This window comes from Cucurbita pepo, chromosome 3 (assembly GCF_057944985.1).
Source record: "Cucurbita pepo subsp. pepo isolate OVF chromosome 3, ASM5794498v1, whole genome shotgun sequence".
Taxonomy (NCBI): domain Eukaryota; kingdom Viridiplantae; phylum Streptophyta; class Magnoliopsida; order Cucurbitales; family Cucurbitaceae; genus Cucurbita; species Cucurbita pepo.
Window position 1 is genome coordinate 18,471,377 of NC_141800.1, and position 23,266 is coordinate 18,494,642.

General features: G+C 37.9%; 8 protein-coding genes across 13 annotated transcripts; 4 read left to right on the forward strand and 4 right to left on the reverse strand.

The window, feature by feature from the left end:
- On the reverse strand, positions 1-1,687 carry LOC111790628 (protein LEAD-SENSITIVE 1). Its single transcript, XM_023671614.2, has 2 exons — positions 1,210-1,687; positions 1-1,000 (listed from the first exon to the last, which is right to left on the reverse strand). The coding sequence occupies exons 1-2, from the start codon at positions 1,301-1,303 to the stop codon at positions 267-269; spliced, it is 828 nt and encodes a 275-aa protein (XP_023527382.2). The 5' UTR covers positions 1,304-1,687; the 3' UTR covers positions 1-266.
- A 378-nt stretch (positions 1,688-2,065) lies between these two features.
- LOC111790616 (putative serine/threonine-protein kinase WNK6) lies at positions 2,066-5,735 on the forward strand. 2 transcript variants are annotated; one of them, XM_023671595.2, is made up of 7 exons: positions 2,066-2,757; positions 3,135-3,172; positions 3,317-3,544; positions 3,620-3,840; positions 3,933-4,090; positions 4,181-4,571; positions 4,669-5,735. In XM_023671595.2, the coding sequence occupies exons 1-7, from the start codon at positions 2,704-2,706 to the stop codon at positions 5,469-5,471; spliced, it is 1,893 nt and encodes a 630-aa protein (XP_023527363.2). In that variant the 5' UTR covers positions 2,066-2,703; the 3' UTR covers positions 5,472-5,735. The 2 variants fall into 2 exon arrangements, with proteins under 2 accessions (XP_023527363.2, XP_023527364.2); XM_023671596.2 differs by lacking the exon at positions 3,135-3,172.
- A 413-nt stretch (positions 5,736-6,148) lies between these two features.
- LOC111790637 (protein yippee-like At4g27745) lies at positions 6,149-6,955 on the forward strand. The gene is made up of 2 exons (XM_023671625.2): positions 6,149-6,529; positions 6,596-6,955. The coding sequence occupies exons 1-2, from the start codon at positions 6,314-6,316 to the stop codon at positions 6,821-6,823; spliced, it is 444 nt and encodes a 147-aa protein (XP_023527393.2). The 5' UTR covers positions 6,149-6,313; the 3' UTR covers positions 6,824-6,955.
- A 423-nt stretch (positions 6,956-7,378) lies between these two features.
- On the reverse strand, positions 7,379-11,007 carry LOC111790621 (serine/arginine-rich splicing factor RS31A). Of its 5 annotated transcripts, XM_087122491.1 has the most exons (7): positions 10,850-10,894; positions 10,435-10,548; positions 8,966-9,482; positions 8,728-8,840; positions 8,362-8,591; positions 7,708-8,247; positions 7,379-7,603 (listed from the first exon to the last, which is right to left on the reverse strand). In XM_087122491.1, the coding sequence occupies exons 3-7, from the start codon at positions 9,012-9,014 to the stop codon at positions 7,573-7,575; spliced, it is 963 nt and encodes a 320-aa protein (XP_086978617.1). In that variant the 5' UTR covers positions 9,015-9,482; positions 10,435-10,548; positions 10,850-10,894; the 3' UTR covers positions 7,379-7,572. The 5 variants fall into 5 exon arrangements, with proteins under 5 accessions (XP_086978617.1, XP_023527368.2, XP_023527369.2 ...); XM_023671600.2 differs by lacking the exon at positions 8,966-9,482 and having other exon boundaries at positions 10,850-11,007; XM_023671601.2 differs by lacking the exon at positions 8,966-9,482 and having other exon boundaries at positions 10,435-10,601; positions 10,850-11,000.
- A 331-nt stretch (positions 11,008-11,338) lies between these two features.
- Positions 11,339-13,293, reverse strand: LOC111790617 (Pentatricopeptide repeat (PPR) superfamily protein). Its single transcript, XM_023671597.2, has 2 exons — positions 12,230-13,293; positions 11,339-11,981 (listed from the first exon to the last, which is right to left on the reverse strand). The coding sequence occupies exons 1-2, from the start codon at positions 13,154-13,156 to the stop codon at positions 11,376-11,378; spliced, it is 1,533 nt and encodes a 510-aa protein (XP_023527365.2). The 5' UTR covers positions 13,157-13,293; the 3' UTR covers positions 11,339-11,375.
- Positions 13,294-14,986: 1,693 nt separating this feature from the next.
- On the reverse strand, positions 14,987-17,264 carry LOC111790620 (AAA-ATPase At2g46620). The gene is made up of 2 exons (XM_023671599.2): positions 17,146-17,264; positions 14,987-17,103 (listed from the first exon to the last, which is right to left on the reverse strand). The coding sequence occupies exon 2, from the start codon at positions 16,688-16,690 to the stop codon at positions 15,245-15,247; it is 1,446 nt and encodes a 481-aa protein (XP_023527367.2). The 5' UTR covers positions 16,691-17,103; positions 17,146-17,264; the 3' UTR covers positions 14,987-15,244.
- A 1,234-nt stretch (positions 17,265-18,498) lies between these two features.
- On the forward strand, positions 18,499-21,421 carry LOC111790627 (plant/protein). The gene is made up of 4 exons (XM_023671612.2): positions 18,499-18,782; positions 18,855-19,115; positions 20,631-20,790; positions 20,900-21,421. Exons 1-4 carry the CDS (start codon positions 18,576-18,578, stop codon positions 21,076-21,078), a joined length of 807 nt encoding a protein of 268 aa, XP_023527380.2. The 5' UTR covers positions 18,499-18,575; the 3' UTR covers positions 21,079-21,421.
- Positions 21,422-21,872: 451 nt separating this feature from the next.
- On the forward strand, positions 21,873-22,813 carry LOC147793335 (uncharacterized). The gene has a single exon (XM_087122722.1). It carries the CDS (start codon positions 22,098-22,100, stop codon positions 22,659-22,661), a length of 564 nt encoding a protein of 187 aa, XP_086978848.1. The 5' UTR covers positions 21,873-22,097; the 3' UTR covers positions 22,662-22,813.
- Positions 22,814-23,266: the final 453 nt, after the last annotated feature.

Here is a 23,266-nt window from a genome sequence, read left to right on the forward strand (position 1 = left end):
TTCATAATTTTCACTCTCCTTATATTGTAATTAAGAACCCGAAACTAATCATCCAAACCTAGTCTAATAACAAACCACTATAAATGTAATCTCCCATCCAAACCTAGTCTAATAACAAACCACTATAAATGTAATCTCCCAAGCTTACTTTATAAGAAATGTTTCGTTTCTCTCCGACCATCACCATCATCGATGCTGCATCCATGTGTGATCTGATGCTGCATGGACCAGAAAATGGAGTTGATGTCACCTGGCCTCCAGCATTTCTAGGTGAAGGCTTCTTCTTCATCATCTTCATCTTCTTCTTCATCATCTTCATCTTCTTCTTCATCTTCTTCATCATCTTCATCTTCTTCTTCTGTGCTCAATGACTTGAGATTGTTAAGTGGCAGGTGTTCCACGGCCACCTTAACCACATCAGTTCGAACACCAATGTCAGTGGCGTATCTACTCATGCTGTACATTCCAGCAGTCATCACAGCCATGCCTACAGGGCTTGGCATTAGTAACTTCAGAGGAGAGGAAAGAATGGCAGCTAATGGAGCACCTACGACAGAAGAAGCTTGGCCACTTATTCCAACCCCAAGCCTGTCCTCTATCAGAACACCCGTTTTGCAGTACAGAGCAAAGTCCTCACAGTTGTTTTGGAACACATTGTAGTTACCAAATCCATTTTGAAGAAGATACATGGCTCGGTGAATGACCATATCAAATGAGTCGGATGCTGCCGTGGTGCATGTCCCACCCCTTACCCTGGAGAGGAAAACTGACGGGGTGACTCCATACTCAAAGCAGTAGAGGGATCCATTCCTCAGGAAGCAGTCCAGACAAGAAAGGACTACCCCGCTGTTTGGCTGTCTAAACCCACAGTCAGGGAAGATTGGACAGGATGATGGATTGCTTGAACTTGAATCATAGAACTCAGGAGGTGTGTCGGTGCTTGAATTCAAGTTTCTCTGAGGCCTAAAATGCACCACCTTGCTTCCCCCTACAAAGATTCCTGCATCCAGAGCATAATAAAGCAAATCTTGGAATGGGGTCTCCTATGATATATGTATAGATTCCCAGAAATGCATTATGAAGCGCAAGGGAGCACAGATCGAAAGAAGCCCAGATACAGAAATGAGAAGAGCAGTGAAACCCAGATCGTTTTTCGTTGCACGGAATCAAAAAGTTCAAAAGGAGGGGAAGAAATGTAAGGAGAAGTACCATGATGGGAGTAGGCGAAAACAGCTCTGTAAGTGTAAATGTGGTCGCCTGGTTTGATTGCGCTTCTCTCTACTCGATTACTGATCAAACCCATTTGCTCCTCTGCTTACTCAGTCTACTTCTTCATCCAAATCGCTGAGACGACGACCGGCTGAAATTGGGGGTTTTCTTTGAGAAAAGAAGGAAAAGGGATGAAGAAAGGAAAGAAGCCAAATGGGTGGGTTGTGTTGTGGCGATCAATGGTTGGGTAGAGCAAGAATCAGCTCACCAAACCCATTCACCGACTAGTTCTTGTCTTATTTCGACCCCATTTCTGTCGATGAATCAATATTTCCACGGCCTAATCCGACCAAACAAATGAACTTGAAGCTACAATAATTGTTATTTGGATTCCAAAATTGGTTGTAGAAAAGGGAACCTTATGTGGTTCGGATTCCTTGCCATTCTTCAGGGTTGCTTTGCGCAGATTGTTATTCATATTCGTTTCCATCCACACAAAATTCACTCATCGCCCCTTTATTGATTGAATTCTTTTCTGTATTGACCAGAAATTGAATGCGTTGACTTGGGGATTGGCATATCCTCTCCTCACGCTATTAACTTCGAATAAATTTGGCCAACTTGGAACAGATGGCAGAGAGGGAGGAAGAAGGAAGCTTGACCAGTTGTTCCAGTCCACATCATGTAGTATGAGAAGAAGAAGACCTGTTCCCGGCTGCCTGATTCCGTCGTGGGGGATGATGGTGTGGATGTTTGGACAGGATGGCAGACAGCAGCATGGTGTTTGAGTTCATCTCAAATATATATATATATAGATATTTGAGAATTGTATTAAAGAAAATTTAAAATGCGCCACATTTTGTCACAAAGGAGATGCGGAGGGAGGTATGATCTTGTTTCCAAAAATGGTTGGATTGAAAGGGAATTCATTTTTGGAAAGAATTTTAAGGAGATTATTTTGGGGTTGTTTCCAACCAAACAAGTGTTTGTTGTGGCTTCAATTTCGCTAATTTTAGAATTCCAGATCAATCCCTTTTTTATTCGCAATCCCGATTCCTTGTTCATTTTCCTTTTTCCTTTTTCATTTTTTCCTTTTTCATTTCTCTCTCTCTCTCTCTCTCTGTTTCCTTTTGGGGTAGGAGGAAGAGGAGTTCGTACTTAGGCGATGAACATGGTGTTCCAGAACTGTGTTGCGCTTTAACACCCAAATTTTGGTATACTATGGACACAGGCCCTCCTTCTTCTAACCATTCATCGCCATTGCCTTTTCTTATGGAGTGCCGATTTCGCTTGCAATCGGCATTCATTTCTTTTTCCATTTCCGACCATCCTCCTCGTCCAACTCCGATCTAGCTTCACCCCAACACCACCATTGCTCTATTTTCTTACACTAACAATTTCACCCCTATCGAATCCTCCTCTTTTGGTAACCACCTGCGTTTTCTACCAAAAATGAGTGCATAGCTCATCCAAATCAGTGCGTTAGTTGGAAGTATGGAGTCTCTTGATACTGCTGCCGACAAAGATCCAACCGGTCGATACGTTCGGGTAAAAAACTGAATGCTCGGATCCATTTTATTGCTTTAATCATTCTTTATTTCCCCCCTCCATTCAGTGCGTTAGTTTCGAATTTTGATGCACGTGCGTGTGTTCTTGCGATCTTCTTCCATTCTGCTGCATTAACATTCGTTTGTCTTGAGATCATCCCTGTGTTCAATAATTTTTTCCCCCAATTCCAAAAACACCACAATATGTGCCCTGGCCTCCAAGTTTTCACTTCCGGACTGAAGAATTGTGCCCCAACTGTATTAAAATTGAACAAATGGAGTTTATGTCTGCTTCTAGTTTGCACTTTCGTTTCCTTAAGTTATTTATTTAAACCTATGCTATGTATTCATTTTTTTCCCCTCGTCTGTGGACAACAGTTCGATGAAATCGTGGGAAGGGGCGCTTTCAAGACAGTGTATGGTTCTAAGACTTCATCACTATCTCCTCTTCCTGTTTTTTGGACTTCTTTTGAACGTATTTGCTTTAGTAGAGAAGATTACATGAAGAATGCTCATGTTGGTTTCTAATAGTTTCTACTTTCGTTTCCCCCTCCATTCAGTTACAAGGCATTTGACGAAATTGATGGCATTGAAGTTGCCTGGAACCAAGTAAGGATTGATGGTTTCCTGCAGTCTCCTGAGGATTTGGAAAAGTTGTACTCCGAAGTACTTTTACTTAAATCATTAAGACATGAGAACATTATCAAGTTCTACAATTCTTGGGTGGATGATAAGAAGAAAACAGTCAACATTATTACTGAGCTCTTCACATCTGGGAATTTGAGACAGTATGTATTTGGTCTTTTTATGGTTTCAACTTCATTTTCTGTTTAGTTTTTACTTGCTTTCCTTTTGTCTGTCAGATACCGTAAGAAGCACAAACATGTTAATATGAAGGCCATAAAGAATTGGGCGCGACAGATTCTCCGAGGCTTGGACTATCTTCACAGTCACAATCCTCCCATTATTCATAGAGATTTGAAAGGTGATAATATTTTTATTAATGGGAATCATGGAGAAGTTAAGATTGGAGATCTTGGATTAGCTATTATTTTGAAGCAGCCTACTGCTCGAAGTGTGATTGGTATGCTAACAAATGAATACATCACTTGTTGCCTTAATTTAAAAAAAGAACTTAAGGGAAAATGTATTGAAGTTCTTGTTTCTTTACGCAAGGAACTCCTGAGTTCATGGCTCCTGAGCTTTATGAAGAGGAGTACAATGAGCTTATTGATGTGTATGCTTTTGGGATGTGCATGCTGGAGATGGTTACGTTTGAGTATCCTTATAGTGAATGTAAAAATCCGGCTCAGATCTTCAAGAAAGTTACCTCTGTAAGCGAAACAATTCCCACTTCCATTGTCATGTGTCACCCATTAGCTTTCTTTGCTGACAATACTTTCCATGCTGACCTTCTTAATCAGGGTATTAAGCCTGCTTCCCTTGATAAGGTGAGTGATCCACAAACCAAGGAGTTCATCAATAAATGTTTGGTTCCGGTGCAAGATAGGTTGTCTGCAAAAGAGCTTCTTAAAGATTCATTCCTTCAAGTTGAGAACCCCAAGGAATCAACGCATGATCTCCTACAGTTACCTAACCATGTTCCTAAATCAATAAATTTGCCAAAGAGTGAACCTATTGACATTGACCTCAAACAACATTCTATGACCACCAGTGCTGAAAGCAATAGTGGGAGTCCACTGTTTCCAGACATGGAATTCCAGACTATGAACAAGAACAATGAGTTTAGGTTACGTGGAAATAAAACCGACGACAACTCGGTGGTGTTAACCTTGCGTATTGCAGACTCGAACGGTCAGCTCAACTTTGTGTCTCAATGTTTGCCCTTTTTGTCTGTGATTGGTTTTTGTTCCTTTCTCATTATCTATATGAACTACACTTTAACTTGCAGGTCGAGTGAGGAATATACATTTTACGTTTTATCTTGATTCTGATACTGCACTATCAGTGGCAGCTGAAATGGCTGAACAATTGGAGTTGGAAAATCATGATGTTGATTTCGTAGCTGAACTTATTGACTTATTGATAACAAAACTGGTACCTGGTTGGAAGCCGATGTTTGATTATTCCTTAAATGGAGAGTTAAGTCTTTGTGGCGGCCCCCCTACCCTTTTAAGTGCCAAATCATCTATTGCATCTCCATGGGATTCAATGTTAAATGGGGTGGATGATGGTCTGCAATCTAATGGAGATGGTGGCTGGGCTGATGATATTCCCGGTAGTCAAATTTTTGATACTTGCCCTTCTTCTCCCAGCTTCGCTAAGTATGAGGACCTGAGTTCTCATACTTCATTCGCATCAGAGTTATTGGTCAAAGACTGTTCGACCAAAAGTGCTAAGGTGATGGATTGCTCGAATACTGTTGATGGAAGCTCAAAGGGGTCGAGCTGGTCGGCTGCGGAACTAGAGCTCCAAGGTGCATCAGATGTTGGAAAGTTGAATCCCATGGATTATTTTGTGAAGAACTCAGTGATGTCATTGGCAAATGAAGCAGCAGCTAATGTGATGAGCTTGACAAGCAGTTGCTCTTCGCTATCCTTAACGGACAAGGATCTGGATGCCGAACTGGAGATGGAACTTGATGCTATTGAGAGACATTATCAGCAGCTGGTGGAGGAGCTGTCTCGAATGAGAGAGGAGGCAGTAGAGGCCACCAGAAAGAGATGGATTGCAAAGAAGAAGCTGATTCATTGAGTGCACATACATGCATACACACACTTCATTTTATTTTTCTTGTCGTGTGTTGTTTTTTTTTTTTTTGTTCGTTTCGTGTGTCCCTCTGGATGAAAGCATGAGCAGGACAAGATGATATATACTTTGAAAGGTTGAATACCTAGGGTGGGCGCGCCTGGTTTTGGTAGAAGTCGCTGTCCCAAAAGTGGATTCTTTTTTGTACTTTTGGAGTTGAATTCTGTGCACAACACATTCTATCTAAGCCCAACTCATTCTTTTTCCCAACTTCTAACTGTGTTCAATCAATGCATAACTGAAGAGGGCCTACAGGCAATATCAGCTTTTCATTACGCATAAAAGTTGAATTTGTGTCCAAGATTTCAACATTTTTCTCAATGAATTCATGGCTGGGAATTTTAAGGGAATAAACTTGTAATTTAGCGTAATATTTTAGTAATATGTTTAGTAAATAACAGGGGCCATAGGCATTTATGCAGTCGTATTAGTCATTCATGACAAGTTTAATCTCAAAATGTCGTTTTCTTAGATATTCAAAACTATATGGAGTGTCTGGGGAAAATAAAATAAAGGGATTACTTGTCGTGAACCTTTTATCCACTCATATCTGCAAGGAAGCAGAGAAGATATCATAATATATATATATATTTATATAAATTCAAAGCTGTTTGATTTGATATGAACAATATTTTAAAGCAACAAGTTTTCATTGTAAATCATATTTATGAACACGAGTTCTATAAAATTAAGTAACATATAATGAATATGCGTCATTATCTTTTATTTAAGAAAAAAAAAAAAAAAAAAAAAAAGGAAAATATTGTTATTGTTAAGAAAATCCCTGAATGATCGCCAGCATTTGGCAAATTCATCCTTTAAAAGGAACAACTTTACATACCTTTCCGAGTGATTGGTTTCGAAGGTGCAGAAGAGGATCATTATCATCATCATCATCATCATCAATAATGGCGGATTTGATGATCGGGGCGCGGCTGTACAGTTGCCAGAATTGCAGTAATGAAGTATCACGACATGATGACATTATTTCGAAAGGGTTTCAGGTAACAACAAAGAAGTTTGGGTTTTGATTTTGTTATGTATAGGAATAATTTGTTGTGTTGGTGCAGTCGCTGCGGGGAAGAGCGTTCTTGTTCTACGAAGCAAGGAATGTGGAAGAGGGGCCTCAACAGGAGAAGATGTTACTCAGCGGAACATACATAGTTTCTGATTTGTTTTGTTCGGAGTGTGGCCAAATGTTGGGATGGAAATACATTAAGGCTTATGATGAAACTCAGAGGTACAAAGAAGGCAAAGTGGTTTTGGAGAAGTTCAAGATCACCAACGAATGTTGCTAATTTAACTTCATTTCATTTCATTTCATTTCATTTCATTTCCCATAACTCTTTCTCCTTTCTCTGTAACATAATTCCTCAATTCCTGTTACCTTCTTTCTTTATGAAATAATCATTCAAGCCTTGAATTCTCTACTAACTTCCATTTTCAACCTTCTCCATTTAGTCACCACCCCCTATCACATACCATAAACTTCGCTGATTTCAAGCAGCTTCACTACCAAATTGGAGACGGCGACTATCTCACAATCTGGATATACCATCTTATGAGACCCATTAGACAATCAAAACTTGACCATTATCCATGGAACTAAATTTGGCCAACGAGTAGGTTATCAGATCCCTACATATGGCTTTAATTGACCTCAAAAACAAGACGATGTCCTAATGCACCTAACCTCTCATCTCATGTAACATTAAATCCGGAGAATTACACAAGATTGCCGTAATCTGCCATTTTGTTATATCAACCTGTTCCAACGTTTTTACGTACCTCAAGCATGCTGGATAGTTCCCAAGTACACAATTGTTAAGACAAAGACGACAGGCTTCAAAAAATATATCAAAACCACGGTTTCTTCATTATACTAAATCTACCAACATTAGTTCAAATACTCAACACGAGGGTTGTACAGAAACTCCTCACTATCCCTTAACACTCCAGACCTAAACCTATGAATGTAACTACGGAAAATTATAAATTAGATTTCCCTCGGGTTCATGACCTCCAAATGGGTCGGGTCCAATTTCCTTTAGGTTCTTGACCTCCGAATGGGTGAACGACTGTCAACAAAGGCATGAGAAAAGGAGTGCTTAGCTAGAATTACAAGGCTATGGTAACTCAAAATAGAGGCTGGCTGTGCCAAATATCAAAGAATAAAGATTACCTGCGAACACTACCATATTCAGGGCTTCGATTCCTGCCTAATTCAGGGCTCCGATCCCTGCCTATTTCAGGGCTCCGATCCCTGCCAACTTCAGGGCTCCGATTCCTGCCAACTTCAGGGCTCCGATTCCTGCCAAATTCAGGGCTCCGATTCCTGCCAAATTCAGGGCTCCGATTCCTGCCAAATTCAGGGCTCCGATTCCTGCCATATTCAGGGCTCCGATTCCTGCCATATTCAGGGCTCCGATTCCTGCCATATTCAGGGCTCCGATTCCTGCCATATTCAGGGCTCCGATTCCTGCCATATTCAGGGCTCCTACGTCGTTCATAAGGGCCATTATACCTGTCATAAGCAGGGCTGCGAGCTCGTCCGTAGTCAGGACTTGGTCGACGGTGATACACAGGACTAGGTGACCTCCGATAAGGACTATCCCCAAGCCGCCCATAAGCTGCTCTTCGAGGGCTATCGTCATAATGGTCACCCCTCTCACCGTCATCCCTCAAAGCATACTCCACTGATACAACCCTGTCTAATATTTTGCTGCAAAATTACAAAGAACAATAAAATATTTTACGCCATTTAGAGAGTAAAGAAAATAAATACACCAAATAAAAAGAGCAAGCATGCATGCAGGAGACTCAAAACTCAGCTTACCTCATGTGGGTACACTCAAGGGCCTTGGTTGCCTCCTCCTGCGTCTCAAATTGTACAAATGCAAAGTTCCTTCTAATGCGAACATTGAGCACCTTTCCATAAGGTTCAAAGTGTCTTTCAATATCACGAACTCTAGTACGAATCGGGTCAAAATTGATCACAAACAAGGTTTTGGTTGGCCTCTGATTTGCCATCGACTTGGATCCATCACGACTGCGACCTCGTTCGCCCTAACCCAACCAAACCAAAAGCTAATGTTAAAATCACCTATTGCTGGCAGATATGAATATCTTGAGAAAATGAATAAACCAGCTTCTAAAATGCATAAACCCAAAAAGAAGGGACCGAGGGAGGAGAGAGGACTACCCTAGCCCATTCCACAGACAATCTGCGTCTATCATAACCAAATGGCATGTTGTCAAGGCTACGAATAGAATCTTCAGCATCCCTCTCTTCTTCAAAGTAAACGAAGGCAAAACCTGAAAAATACAAACAATTAGATGTATAAAACATGGTAAGATGTTGAAGCCTTATCCATTTAGCAGGTATTGTCACCCAGCCTCGTCGTTTCTTTCCCTGGGATAAACTATTAAAAATACAACACCTGCAAATATGGGAGGACTGATGCACATATAGCTGTAGAGACGTTGCATGATGAACTAAGATGGTTGCATACTAAAGGTTTAAATCCAAAATTTCAACTATGCTTCGCCTTTCACACAGCACGAGTTCAGAAATGGAAGGCATGGCATGACAGATTTCATTCAGCCACTAATATCATATGGAAGGCATGACCAGAATTCAGTGAAGTCCTATGATCAGTGGTGATAGGTAGGCAAAGGCAAGAGATATAGTCAATCCATTAACACGATTCTGGTGAATTGCAACTTAATTGATGAGGCATGAGATAAAGATCAATCCATTAAGACGATTCTGTTGTATTGCAACTTAAGTGATGAGGTAGATGAATGACGAATGATTGATTGAAGAAAAATCAGGATGATGCTATCTGTAGGTGAAGCTAAGCAGGCAAGCAGGAAGTTTCCTTCCAAAATAAATTTTATGCACAGATGGTGGTGAGCCCAGATAGGAGCTTGGCTCATTTTCCTTAGAAGAAATTCCTGCGTCAAAAGAAACATCTTATATGGAGGTTTCCCCCATAAAAATAGTAAATTTGTGCCTGCCATCAAGTTTTCATAAAAAAAAAAAAAAAAATGGACCATTGGATATTATCATAGCATAATAGCTATGGATCCATGTCACAAACTGGTTTTATAATTTAAAAAACATCAATTTTAGTATTATTGATAAAAACATTACATTACTTTCATACCTAGTATTATTATCAGTAGGGCGGCCTCGCACTAAAATACCATAATTCAATAAACCAGTATACCCAAAATCTATAAATCATTACAATTTTGTAGGATTAAGGATGTCAGGCAAGGTGGGTGAGGGCCAAGGAACTTTTCCAGAAGAAAAACGTCAATTCAAACTAGGAAGCTGAAAGATGATTCGAATGATGAAATCGAAGTACAAAAGTCCACGAGTAACAAAAAAAAAAATTATCCAACTAGGAAGCTGAAAAGTAGGAATTCTACTTGACAATACTAGGTAAAATCTACACCAAAGAGTCATCCATCAATACATGCATACAGACACTTGTGAGCCTACCAAACTCAACACGCTACAATAGGAGGATGGCAAATTGGGAACAGTGAAGAATTTATGTTAAAACATGCACACATAATCCAAAAGCACCATCCATTGCGCATGTACCTAACCAGACTGTACACGATCATATCAATACATCTTTTACCTTGCATGTCAAAACTAGGTGACGAAATATACAGGTCCAAAAAATAATAATAAATAAGCAAGCATCGCAACCCACTCATTCCACCAATAGTAATACAAAAAGAATTGAGGAGCAATATTCAACATAAGCAATCGTTCGAAGCTGACCACAAAAATGGATCCTTCATACAATAAAATCTACACGAGTTATGAGCAAATTTATAATATCTTCGTTAAAAATGGCATGCAAACTAGTACAGAGAAATTGCAATATACCAGACTTCATGTCGATCCTTTCAACTCTCCCATATTTGGCGAATAACCGCTCCAGTTCAGATTGCCGGGTGTCATACCCGAAGTTCCCAACAAATATCGGCCTCATCGTTGCTACTGTTAATCGCGCCGTAGGAAATATTCAACCGAAACAAAACGAAGCCAATAAGCTACAATATTAGCAAATGATAAGTGGAAAAAGATTACAGCTCCATCCCCCCCCCCCCCCCCCCCCCCCCCAAAAAAAAAAAATTTTGATAAGCAACTTCATAACTTGAAATGAGCTATTTCCTTTCCAATCAAACCACAAAAGATAAATGGGATTAGAGGAAACAAAACAATCGTAAAAGAAGAACTAACTTTCAGGGTTTAACCAGAAACAAAACGATCAACCATCAAAGGATAAAAGATAACAAACCTTGTGGATTCTCGTATTCGAACGGAAGAGAAAAACCCTAGGAGAGAGGAAGAGAAAGCCCGAGTCGTTTCTTACGAAGCCTTGATGATCCAATTCTGTTCATTTTAAATAGCGAAAGCGAGCCCTAGCATTGATGTTGTACATTTCCGACCGTCCGATTAGCTGACTTTTGTTTTTTATTAAAAGACCTTCCTTCAATGAAGCCGAATGATTTTCTCCCCCCCCAAAAAAAAAAAAGACAAAGATTTCTATAAAGAAAAAATATATATATATATATATTTTGGAACTAAAAGAAAACAATAAATTAATATACTATCATAACTTTTTAAATTAACACATTCATTTTTATTAGAAATTTAACAAAATTGAAATTTCAAACTTATTAAATATAAAATTAAAATTTTAAGAATTTAATTCTAAAAAAAAAAAATTCAAAAACTTGTTAGACGCCAAACTGAAACTCAAGACTTCAAAGAAACTTTTCAAGCATTAGAAACCAAACTGCTGCTAATAATAATAAATACACTCATATGTATGAAGAATACAGTAGTTGTTCTTCACCTTCGTTTTGGTTATGAAGTTTAATAATGGCATAAACGGCATGAAGTAAAGCATATATTTCATCACTCTTCGGATGTGATCTATCTTCCACAATGAACTCATGAATCCCATCTCCCACTTCAATATAACTACATCCTGCTCTCTTCCTGATATGTCCTCCCTTCATCATCTTCCTCACCCTCGCAACTCCGGACCAATCCCCGGCCGATGCGTAAATGTTTGAGAGAATGACGTAGTTTCCAGGGTTCCATGGCTCCAGCTTGAATAAGGACTCAGCTGCTACTTCACCCAGTTCAACATTGCCGTGGAAGCTGCAAGCTCCCAGAAGAGCTCCCCATATAACAGAATCAGGAAGCATTGGCATGCTCTGAATGAGGCTGTAAGCTTCTTCTATCTCTCCCGCCCTGCCCAATAGGTCGACCAAGCACCCATAGTGCTCTAATTTGGGAGCAATTTGAAACTTTCTCTCCATTGATTCAAAGAGTTGTCGACCTTTCGCAACCATGCCCCCGTGAGTGCAAGCCAAGAGCAGCCCTACAAATGTCACGTCATCGGGTCTTGTTCTTTGCATCTGTTACGACAATACAATTAGTTTTTAAGAACAATGCCATAACGCATCAGCTTCAACGTTTTAGATCTAGCAGTAGTTTACATGCATCAAAGTAGGAGATTATGTCAAGCATACAAATGAGAACATGTCAAGAACAGACATAAAAGATGAAGCATAACATACTCTACCCACTTAAACATCTGAATTTATTGGTGATTTAGAAACTAAAATCCAAACCAAACAGAGGAAGAAGGATACAGAAGGCTCACCAACATTTGATCATAAAGCTGAAGAGCATCGCGGCATCTTCCATGAACAGCCAATCCCATTATCATGGTATTCCATGAGCACAAATTTCTTTTGCTTCCAATCTCATCAAAAACTGGCCTAGCTTCCTCAATGTTACCGCACCTAGCATGCACTTCCAGTATCGCATTGCTCACATACAAGTTTTTGAAAAACCCATTCTTCCGAGCGTAGGCTTCAATCCTCTTCCCAATATCCAACGCCCCAAGATGGGCACAGGCAGGAAGAACACTGGCTATGGTCACCTCATTCGGTTTAGTGCCTTTCTCGTTTTCCAACCTCAGAAACATCTCCAAGGCCTTCGCATACTTTCCATTCTGCGCATATCCAGATATCAAGGCTGTCCAAGAGATCACATTTCTCGTAGGCATTTTGTCGAACAATTCCAATGCTGCCCCCATGTACCCGGACCTCGCATAACCTGCAATCATCGAATTCCAAGTGGGTATATCTCGAACAGGCATTTCATCAAACAGTTGGCGTGCAGACTTCAAAATCCCCAATTTCCCATACATGTCCAACAACGCCGTCAAAGCAAATACATCGGAGGCAAATCCGGACTTACAGAAATGGGAATGAAGCATCTGACCAGGGTAAGCATTTAAAAAGGAAGCGCATGCGGGAAAGAGAAAGGTGAATGAATGGTGATTGGGAGAGCAACCTTGGAGGCACATTTGATAGTAAAGCAACCAGCATCGGTGGTGGTGACCAATGGAAGAAAATGTTTGAATGAACTTGTTGTAAAGAAAAACAGAAGGTTTAGGAATAAGGTCGAAGAGGGTGCAAGCATACGGGAGATTTGGGATCTGCAGGAGTTTTTCGATGAGGAATTTGGTATAATCTACGCCGTTTCTGAGGCTGTAGGCATGAATCTGCTTCAATTGGTTCATAACACTTGCGCACCATATAGCATTCCAATTACCTTGTAAATGCAGCGGCCGGATCTTGAAGACGAAAAATTCAAATTTTACCAACTAACCTCTCTGGTCGAGCTTCGAAACAAAATGACCTGTGAACCAATTGAGGCTAGAGCAAGCAAATACTATTGTTTCTGATCAATTAAAAATAAATGTTAAAAAAATAGCACTATTTAATATTAATTTGTACAGTTTCTTTGATTGACTCCACTATTATTATTATAATTATTATAATTATTATAATTATTATAATTATTAATTTGGGGGAAAAAAAGCATTTAAATATTGTGGGAAATGTGGAGGAAAATGTTGGTAACAGGGCGTATAATGAGTTTGGTCGTGCATGTGCACCTATTACTGCTCTATTATTAATCACCCTTACTAATGATGATGCTTAAATATTTTAGGAAATTATTTCAATTTTTAAAATTAGTTTTTAATAATCTTTAACCAAAATTTTGTGTCTAGTCCAAAATGGTAATAATCGGTATAAAGAATAATTTAAAGTTTTATGTATATGAAAAATATTTCAAACTTCTAAAATGTTGATTGATTATGGTTAGAAGTAGGATTAATGTGAGTTTTAATTCATACTATTTGATCCAATTAATGTGAGTTTTAATTCATACTATTTGATCCAATTAATGTGAGTTTTAATTCATACTATTTGATCCAATTAATGTGAGTTTTAATTCATACTATTTGATCCAATTAATGTGAGTTTTAATTCATACTATTTGATCCAATTAATGTGAGTTTTAATTCATACTATTTGATCCAATAGTGGGATGACTTTAATTTATTATTGAAATTTAATTAAACAATCTCCGTTTGCTGACAATTTCTAGAACAAATCAATCCATTCAAGCCCTCAAACTTTTAAATATTAGTTATATTTTTATTGATTTTCATTTGGTCCATCGATTTTAATATTTTACAATTATACTCTTAAATTTTAATTAATGTTATTTATAGTTAATTAATTTAAATTAATTAAAATTAATTATAGTGTGTGTGTGTATTTTTATTTTTTTTTTATTTTAGTAATTATATGAAACTAGTGAACATTAATTTAATTATAGCTAATTAATTATTTTAAATTAATTACTGGACATTAATACTTACATATCCAGTGAAAATCAAAGGTAAAAATGTAAATCATGAAGATTACTACTAAAATTTCGAAATCTGAAAAGTAAATTTCGAAATCTGAAAAGTAAACTTCGAATTGAAAAGCTAAAACATTTAAAAAAAATATATGGAGCAAATAAAAACGTTAAAAACTTGGACTAAAAATTAAAATCTATATTGATTTATTAGTATATAAAGAGAGAGGGAGGGGTCACAACTCAGCAAGTTAGGGTTGGGAAGATTGGAAGCGGGCTACTCATAATCGACAGCTGGGGATGACTGAACACATAATTGCACCCACTATTATTGGGTTTAATTTATTTATTTTTTTCCTTTTTTAATTATTATTATCCCATTCTAATTCCAATTCAACACAACCCACACCCACGTGTAAAATACTAAGCTTTACGATTTTTCAAAGAAAAGAATATATATATATATTGGGAATAGAATTAGAAAGAAACAAAATAGTAAACCCAGAGGACAGGATCCCTAGATACAGCACACCCGGACACCCACCCTTAATTTTAGACCCCAACATTTGTATGGTCATTATTATCTCTTCTTCATACCCCATTCATATCTCCACATCTCTTTCTTTTCATTTTACTTCTAATTCCATGATATAATAAAATTATAAAATTAAAAAAAAAAAAAAAAAAAAAAAGGAAATTTGAAAATATTTCCTATGGTTGTCTGTATTAATGAGGAAAATAATAACGCATTTACAATTTCCACAACAAGTGTGACCAAATTAAAGCATTTTTTTTCCATACAAATTTGTTACCCAAGAAGGGCAGAAAATAAATAAATCTGACACAATCAAAATAATCTCCCTATCTAAGCCTCCCCCCTCCTCACAAATCCAGTACCTGCGAGCCCATGGCAGAAAATTACTTCCTCCATTGGGATTCCGCCACGTCCGTAAAATCAACTATCTTTCCGCATAGGAGACGTATCGAACGTCTGAGATATTTTGTTGCTTTTCATCCTTAGAAACCCGTACAATTTTCTCAGCTCTTTTCCGGTCTGAGTGTTTTCGCTGCACAATACGCCGCCTGATTCGACGGATTCGGCGACGGACTTCCTCGACCCGCAGTCGCTCAGTCGCCGTCCGATGCTGCTGATTCTCCGTCGCTCGACGTCGGTCTGTAACGCCGTGATGACCGATTTTATCGCACGGCTAGGCGAGTTTCGGTTCGTGATCATCAACTCGCTGATCTCGGCCGGGCTTAAACTGGCGCCGTTTTGGAATATTTCTTCAACCTGAGGGAACAATTTGTGATCCTTCACGCCTAGGTAGTTGTTTGCGAGATTCTTGAAAGCAGAGAAATCGCAGAGTGGAAAATGGATGTGAACATCGATACGGCCAGGTCGGAGAACCGCCGGGTCAACCAGGTCTTTGCAATTGACGGTGAAAACCATCACTCTCTCCTCCGCGCAGCACGATGTTAATATTCCATCCATGAACTTCAGTAACGCCGATAGGCTCAACGTCGACGATTTGTCCATCAGAAACCGATCAAGATCCTCGACGACGATTATCGACTTGGTCGTGGTCTGTAGCAGAAGAAGCTTGAGATCAGAATCATCGGAGACTTTGAAGAGGTCGATATCGTAGACATTGTAGGAGAGGAAATTCGCCATAGCGGCGACGAAGCTAGATTTTCCGGTTCCGGAAGGGCCGTATAGAAGGTAACTTCGTTTCCAAACTCTGCCTAATCTGTGGTAATATTGTTTGGATTTGAGAAACGATTCGAGATCGGATTTGACCCTTTCTTTGAGATCTGTTTCCATGGAAATCGAATCGAAAGTGGATGGATGTTTGAATTGAATCGATTTCCATCCTGTATCCGACTGATTATTAGGTTTTGAATTCATAAAAAGCTTCAATTCCCCTTTCCTCTGCTCAATCACATCGGCAGTTAGGGTATGAATGTGCTGAAGATAAGGGCGGAGGATTCGGCGCTTATCAGCCTTTCGAATCCTCAACACAAAATTTCTGGAACCATTTTCTTCATTGGTCCAAAGCAGTTTTGCCCCCAAAAAATTGTCCTGAACCGTCTGATTGGAATCCAGGCGGAGAATAATGTCATTGGGGGCGTTTCCGGTGATGAGATTGGTGAAGTCGGAATCCTCCAGGGACGATAAAGACGTAAGATAAGCAGAGACTTTTCGATATAGGTGATTCTGTTGAGAACTTTGATTGAATTCCGGGATTCTGAAAGACTGGTAAACATGGAAACAATCTTCTAGGTTTCTCCACCATTTCTTGACCACGAAAACGAATCCGGTCCTGAATAAAACAATCCGCAACAACCAACAAAAACAAATTCCGATGAAGATTACAAAAAACAATCTGAAAAACAACTCCATGTCGCCTCCTCAGCCACACCCAATGGAAAAGGAAAAACAAAAACACAGAATCCCTAGAAGATCAAAGACACAACATATTTAGAAGAATCAATAGAAACCCAACAAGGGTAGAAGGCCCAGGTTTAACGGGGGCCAAAACCCAGGTTACAGAGAGAGGGAAAGGGTCAAGCAGGAGGAGATATATATATAGATATACATATATATATATATATATATCTATATCTATATATAGTTTTTTAGATAGAAGAAGAAAAAAAAAAACTAAAAAGAATTGGAGAAAGAGAGAGGCGTGATGATGATGAGGAGGAGGAGGAGGAAGAAGAAGATGAATTGCGGGTTTTGGGTTGTGTTCTTGCTTTGGGAATTCGGCCTCTAAATTCAACCCCAGTCCATCGCATTCCCCTGCTAATTACCTCTCCTCACCTTTTATATCATCGCATTCCCCTGCTAATTACCTCTCTTCACCTTTTATATATCTTTTTTAATCCCTCAATTAACTCTCTAAGTTGCTTTTAAATTTTAAAATCTTCCCAACTTTCCCTTCAATTTTATTTTATATTTAACAGATCAATTTCAGATATAAAATTAAATTAAGACTCTAAATTGTAATTAAGCCCACATGAAGGAACCAAGTTGGTAATTAACCCCAACAAATAAATAAATAAATAAATAAAATTTTGTTTATATGGTTGTTGTTTAGGAGCATGGCTTAATGATGAGTCCTTTTATTTGGTATAATCAAAATTTTGGGTATGAGATGATATGATTACTAGGGACCATAACTAAAACTCTATAAACAAATGGATGGGAAGCAACTTTATTTATTCCTTTATTTATTAATTTTCAATTATGGTGGCTACCAATCACTCACACCAACACAGAATCAATCTTATTTTTAAATCATTTCAAACTAATTATTTTCCCTTTTTTTCGTTAATTTAAATATTAATTATAATTTTTAATATTTACAGAGTAAGTTTCATTAAATATACTATAATTTAGCAATTAAAACATCAATTGTTTTAAATATTGATTCCAATATTCATAACTAAAATGTTTAGATTATTATGCCACATATGTTTCTTTTTTTTGACTTACAAGTCACATGAATTACTATTTAATTTTTTTTCCCCTTTAAAAGGTTTTCCAATCCACCAAAAAATCACTTTATTTTGTTTTTCTTTTCAAAAGCTTCTCCATGTCTACCTAAAAGTAGAGGTTAAAAAAAAAAATTATTGTGTTTATGATCAAAATTATTTTAGCTATTTTAAAATCATTTTCAAATAAGTTTTTAATTCGAGTTTTATTCAAAAAATTTAAAAGAATTATAATCAATTTTGAGTCGTAATATTTATACCATTACGTATTCATTTGGATTATATTAATAAGGTTATTATTTGAATTTAAAGAGACTTAATTATGAAGAAATAAAAAAAAAAAATTATGGCTCGAAATTTATGTTCAATTATGGTATACAGGTATAATGTTAGCTTGTAATAATTAGTATGGAATGCCCAAAGTAATTATGATGTAATTGTTAAAAAGTTTTAGAAAACTGGAAATAGAAAGGATTAAAGCCATAATTGAGTGATTAAAATATTAAACCAAGTTAATCGAAACAGCGTGTACTTGTTTGGAAGGTTCGAAATTGGGCCCAGTTGTGGCATGTGGGACCCATTCGCCAAGACAGAATATGAGCCGTTCATTTCATTTGCGTCAGCAACTGAATCAATCCTATAACTTTACTTTGTAGGCGCGGCAAAGCAAAAGTAGCCCCATCGCTTCGCTTATCCTTTTGTTTCTTCTCCACTCTTCTTCGCCCATCGCCTCTCTCTCTCTCTCTCTCTCTCTCTCTCTGTTTCCTTTCCGCCAGAAGAATCTGAGCATGGCCATTACTCTCAGCCTTCCAAAACTCCCCATTATCGCTCCCATTGCTTCCTCCAAGCTTCCACTTCCCTCCATTCCAACCAAATTGCACTTCTCTCAAAACCCCAAATCTCCGCGCACTTTCTTCATTCAGAGTGTTCGTAATCTCAAACCCTATACCCTTCCCCTTACCGCTCTCACATTGCCATTCTTCCTTCATCCACAGGTCGGTTTCTATCTCTTCTTCCGGTTTTAGTTTGTGGGATTCTCGGGTTCGATTCCTTTTGATTGGTTTCAGGATGCACTTGCTGCTGGAGGGGAGTTTGGGATTTTGGAGGGAAGATCAATTGCCCTCATCCACCCTGTTGTTATGGGTGGTCTTTTTGTCTGGACACTCTGGGCTGGCTATTTGGGCTGGCAATGGCGGCGAGTCAGGACGATTCAGAATGAAATTAATGAGCTCAAGAAGCAAGTGGTGCCTGCGGCAGTAGCCCCAGATGGGAAGCCTGTTCAAGCACCTCCATCTCCCACGGAATTGAAGATTCAGCAGCTCACAGAGGTATGTCCGAACCTAACTAATTATCTATTGCTAGACCCAAAATCTCAATTATGGGTGAGTCTGGATTGTGTTTGTGACGAATATGGGTAGAATTAAGGGAATGGAGACCTAAGAAGGAGAAGAAAAGAAGGAATAGAAAAGGCATAATCCTTACTCCTTTCAATGTAGACATAGCGATTCTTAGCATTCCAATAACTAGATTTCTATTAGCATCCCAAGAGGAAAATAAGTGGGATCAGAGCCATGTTCTAAACTCTAATGGGCATGGATAGACAATACTGATATACTTGAACACTGCGCCATGTTAATTTCTAAAAAAAAAATATAAGATGCGACATAACGAGGACACGACTTTTTAATATATAGACCTTTGTATGGATGTATGTGTTGAAACGTCTAGTAGTTCATATGCAAATTTAATAAGCCACAACCCATTTAAGAGAAAATAGCATTGCCCAATTGGTCAAGTTATTTATCTCCTCAAACAGACCAAACCTTCAAATTCTTGCACCTGCATTTGAACTAAAAAATTTGGTTACCATTAACAAAATCAAATCAACACGCTAGTCTATATCATAAAAAATAATGTTATGATCTAATGAGAATTCTTACGTACGTAGATAATAAACTAAATATGGACCAAATGAATGTATAGGCTACAAAGATTGAATCGTTACATAATACAAGTGATACTTAGTTTTTAATGAGATTTTTCATGATAGGGATTAAGTTATTACAAATTTAAAAGTATAAGTCAAAGTTGAAGGACTAAATAACTATAAATTTAAAAGTACATGGTCCGAATTATTTGATAATGTCATCTATATCTGAGTTTTATTCAACTATACATTCATTCTACAAGAGTAAATAAGTCAACTCAAATAAAAGTAAACTCTTGAAGTGGTAGAGGTTAGATGGATGGTGATTGTTTATAGAAATTTTATTTATTTCTTTTGTTATTATTTAATTTGTGTGTGAAAAGATTGTTGAAAGTGCAACTGTATAAGTGGTGAACAATTGTTACAGCCTAAGCCCACAGCTAGCGATATTGTTCTCTTTGAGTTTTCCTTCAAGGTTTTAAAACACGTCTGCTAGGAAGAGATTTCCACACCCTTATAAAAAAAAAATGTTTCGTTCCCCTTTCCAATTGATGTGGGATCTCACAATCCACTCCCATTCGGCGCCCATCGTCCTCGCTGGCACGCGTTCCTTTCTCTCCAATCGACGTGTGATCTCACAATAGTGCTATGTGGTTAACTCTATTTGGAAGATTGTTTGAAGGAATACTAGGAGGTGGTCCAATGGTGTAGAAAGGAAATAGAGATCATAGGTATATAATTTTGTGGTAGAATCTGAATCTGAATCTGAAGAGTTGACTTATTTGATTGATTCTTATATCTTAGAATAGAACAGATTCCTTTCATTCTGGTAATTCCATAATCAAAATAGAATGGATTAGTCCATCTACTGAATGCTTTCCCAACATATCTGATACCATTGGTGTTCGAACTTCAGGAGAGGAAAGAGCTGATCAAAGGGTCCTTCAGAGATAGACACTTCAATGCTGGTTCCATAATATTAGGATTCGGAGTTTTGGAAGCAATCGGTGGAGGCTTAAATACATGGCTTAGAACAGGAAAGCTTTTTCCAGGCCCTCATTTGTTTGCAGGAGCAGGTAAAGCAAAGGCTTTTGCATCTGAAGCCTTTCTTTTACAAGTTTCTCTACGTAGTTGTTGTGATCTGATATGCATTTTGCGTTTATTTTGTTGGTAATGAACGAGCAGGGATAACTGTTCTGTGGGCACTGGCAGCTGCTCTTGTACCTGCAATGCAGAAGGGAAATGAGACAGCCAGAAATCTTCACATTGCGCTGAATGCATTAACTCTCGTACTCTTTGTATGGCAGATCCCCACTGGACTTGACATTGTCCTCAAAGTCTTTGAATTCACTACCTGGCCTTAATTTACTGTTAGTTCTATGTAAAATTCCTTCCCTTTTCCTCGTGATTTCTTTCCACTTTCCCATCTCCCTGCAAATCTTCTTAACCATCTCTTGGTATAGCTCTAGACACCCTCAACCCTGCTCTCCATTGCCTCAATCCAACTACTATCATACACAAGAACGTGCTGTCTGGCGAGCACAAGCATCGCCTTCCTCCCTCTCACTTGTATCAGATACAGAAGTAAGTGTGTCCAATAGAATCTATCTCTGTTATTTCTTCATTGTTTGCATATTGGAATCCTAATATAGGGCTATACATATCGATATATTCAAGCATTAATAATTCCTGATTTATTTTCTGTGATTTTGGTAATATTCTTCCTGGATTTTGTTAATTAATCTACTTTTGAAAAATAATTATATTGTTTTTTTGTTTTTAATTTTATGGAAAATAATCATACAAAAATAAATAAGATTCCTTATATTTTTTCCTAAAAAATTTATTCTCTTCCTTCGAGATAAAGAAATGAAAATACTTGATGACGGTTCGTATAATACGTCTTTTTCTTTAAGGAGAAATTATGTTATATTGTATTGAAATCTAAAGAAATGACACGTGTAGATAGTAATTCTATGCGTGGAACTAAAGGGAAAGTATGATTGTACAAACAAATGTATATTGATTGGTAAGGATAGTTTTTAAATAAATAATATCAAGTATAATCTTAAATAGATTATTAATATAAAGGCTAAATAGTTGGGGGGGAAAAAAAGAGTTTTTATTATTATTATTATTATTATTTTTTTTTTTGTTTTGGTGTATAAAAAAACATGTGTTTATCACAATATTTGGATTGCTTGAATTGGTGAGAAGAATGAAAGACTTACCCAAATTATTCGTTGCTTTTGGTGTGATCTTTCGTTGTGTTCTGTTGTTCATCGTTTTCCCTATAAATACCCACAAAACTCAAACCCCTTTGACCATCTCTCTCATCCTTTTTTAAAATTTGTAATTACTTATTATTATTATTATTATTATTATGGCAAATCTTCCTCGTTTTGGCCGTTCATGGCCACGCCTCTCATCTTTACCTCGCCCTGGCAGTGCCTCACGATCTGAAGTTCGAGCGTCGACGGCGCTCACAGAGCTAGAAGCCTTTTCCTCTGCTTCCACCACCACTGGTATTCTTCGAACTTCTCCGCCGCCTTCGTCTCCTAAATATAGCGGCAAGCCAGCATGTCCTCCGACTGAGAGCGTCTCCGGCAAGACCCAGCAGAAGCAGCATCAGCAGCATCAGCAGCTGCAAAGTGACGACATAAACATGGAAGGGGAGAACGTGGGCGCCGTCATGCACATCGCTCAATCATCCGATGCCCTACAAATCCAGAAGAAAAAGCAGAGTAAGGAAAGCGAAGAGAAAGAGGAGAAATGGAGTTGGAATTTGTACAGTTCGTGGGCGCCGTTCATCAACACCAATTTTCAAAGTGTCAACAATTCCCTTATGTACAGTTCGTCTTTAACCCACCGCGATCCAGGCCTGCACCTTGCTTTCTCCAAGAGCCCCAACCATGGCGATCCTCTTGATCATGATTCAACCCACTAAATCAAGCTGATTATGCCCTAAAATATAATTCTAAATAATAATAATAATTGCACCATCCTATTATCATACATATATATATATATATCATTGTAATTGGCTTACATTGATTTCATCCATCCATTTGCTTAATAAACATATTCATTTAATATAAATCTCAACTAATCCCACAAAATCTTCTTTCATCTTAAAACCATTTTTTTTATTATGGACAAAAAGTTTCTTCCAAAAACTATATATTAAAATTAGTATAATGTTTTGATATCACGCAATAGAATGAATTAGGGTTTAAGAAAATTAATTACGTGATTGGGTGTAAAAGCTCAAATCCTCCGCTAGTAGATATTATCTATTTTACTCTCTTATGTATCGTCGTTAGCCTCACAATTTTAAAACGTTACTTATCATCATCCGTCTCACGATTTTAAAACACACCTACTAGAAAGAAATTTTTGCACCATTGTAAGAAATGTTTTGGTCTGCTATTCAAACAATGTGAGATGTTATGCTAAAGAGAGATTTTAAGATCTCATGTTAGAAATAGATTTCTATATTATTGTAAGAAACGTTTCGTTCTACTCTTCCAATGTGAGATCTTAGGTAAAAAA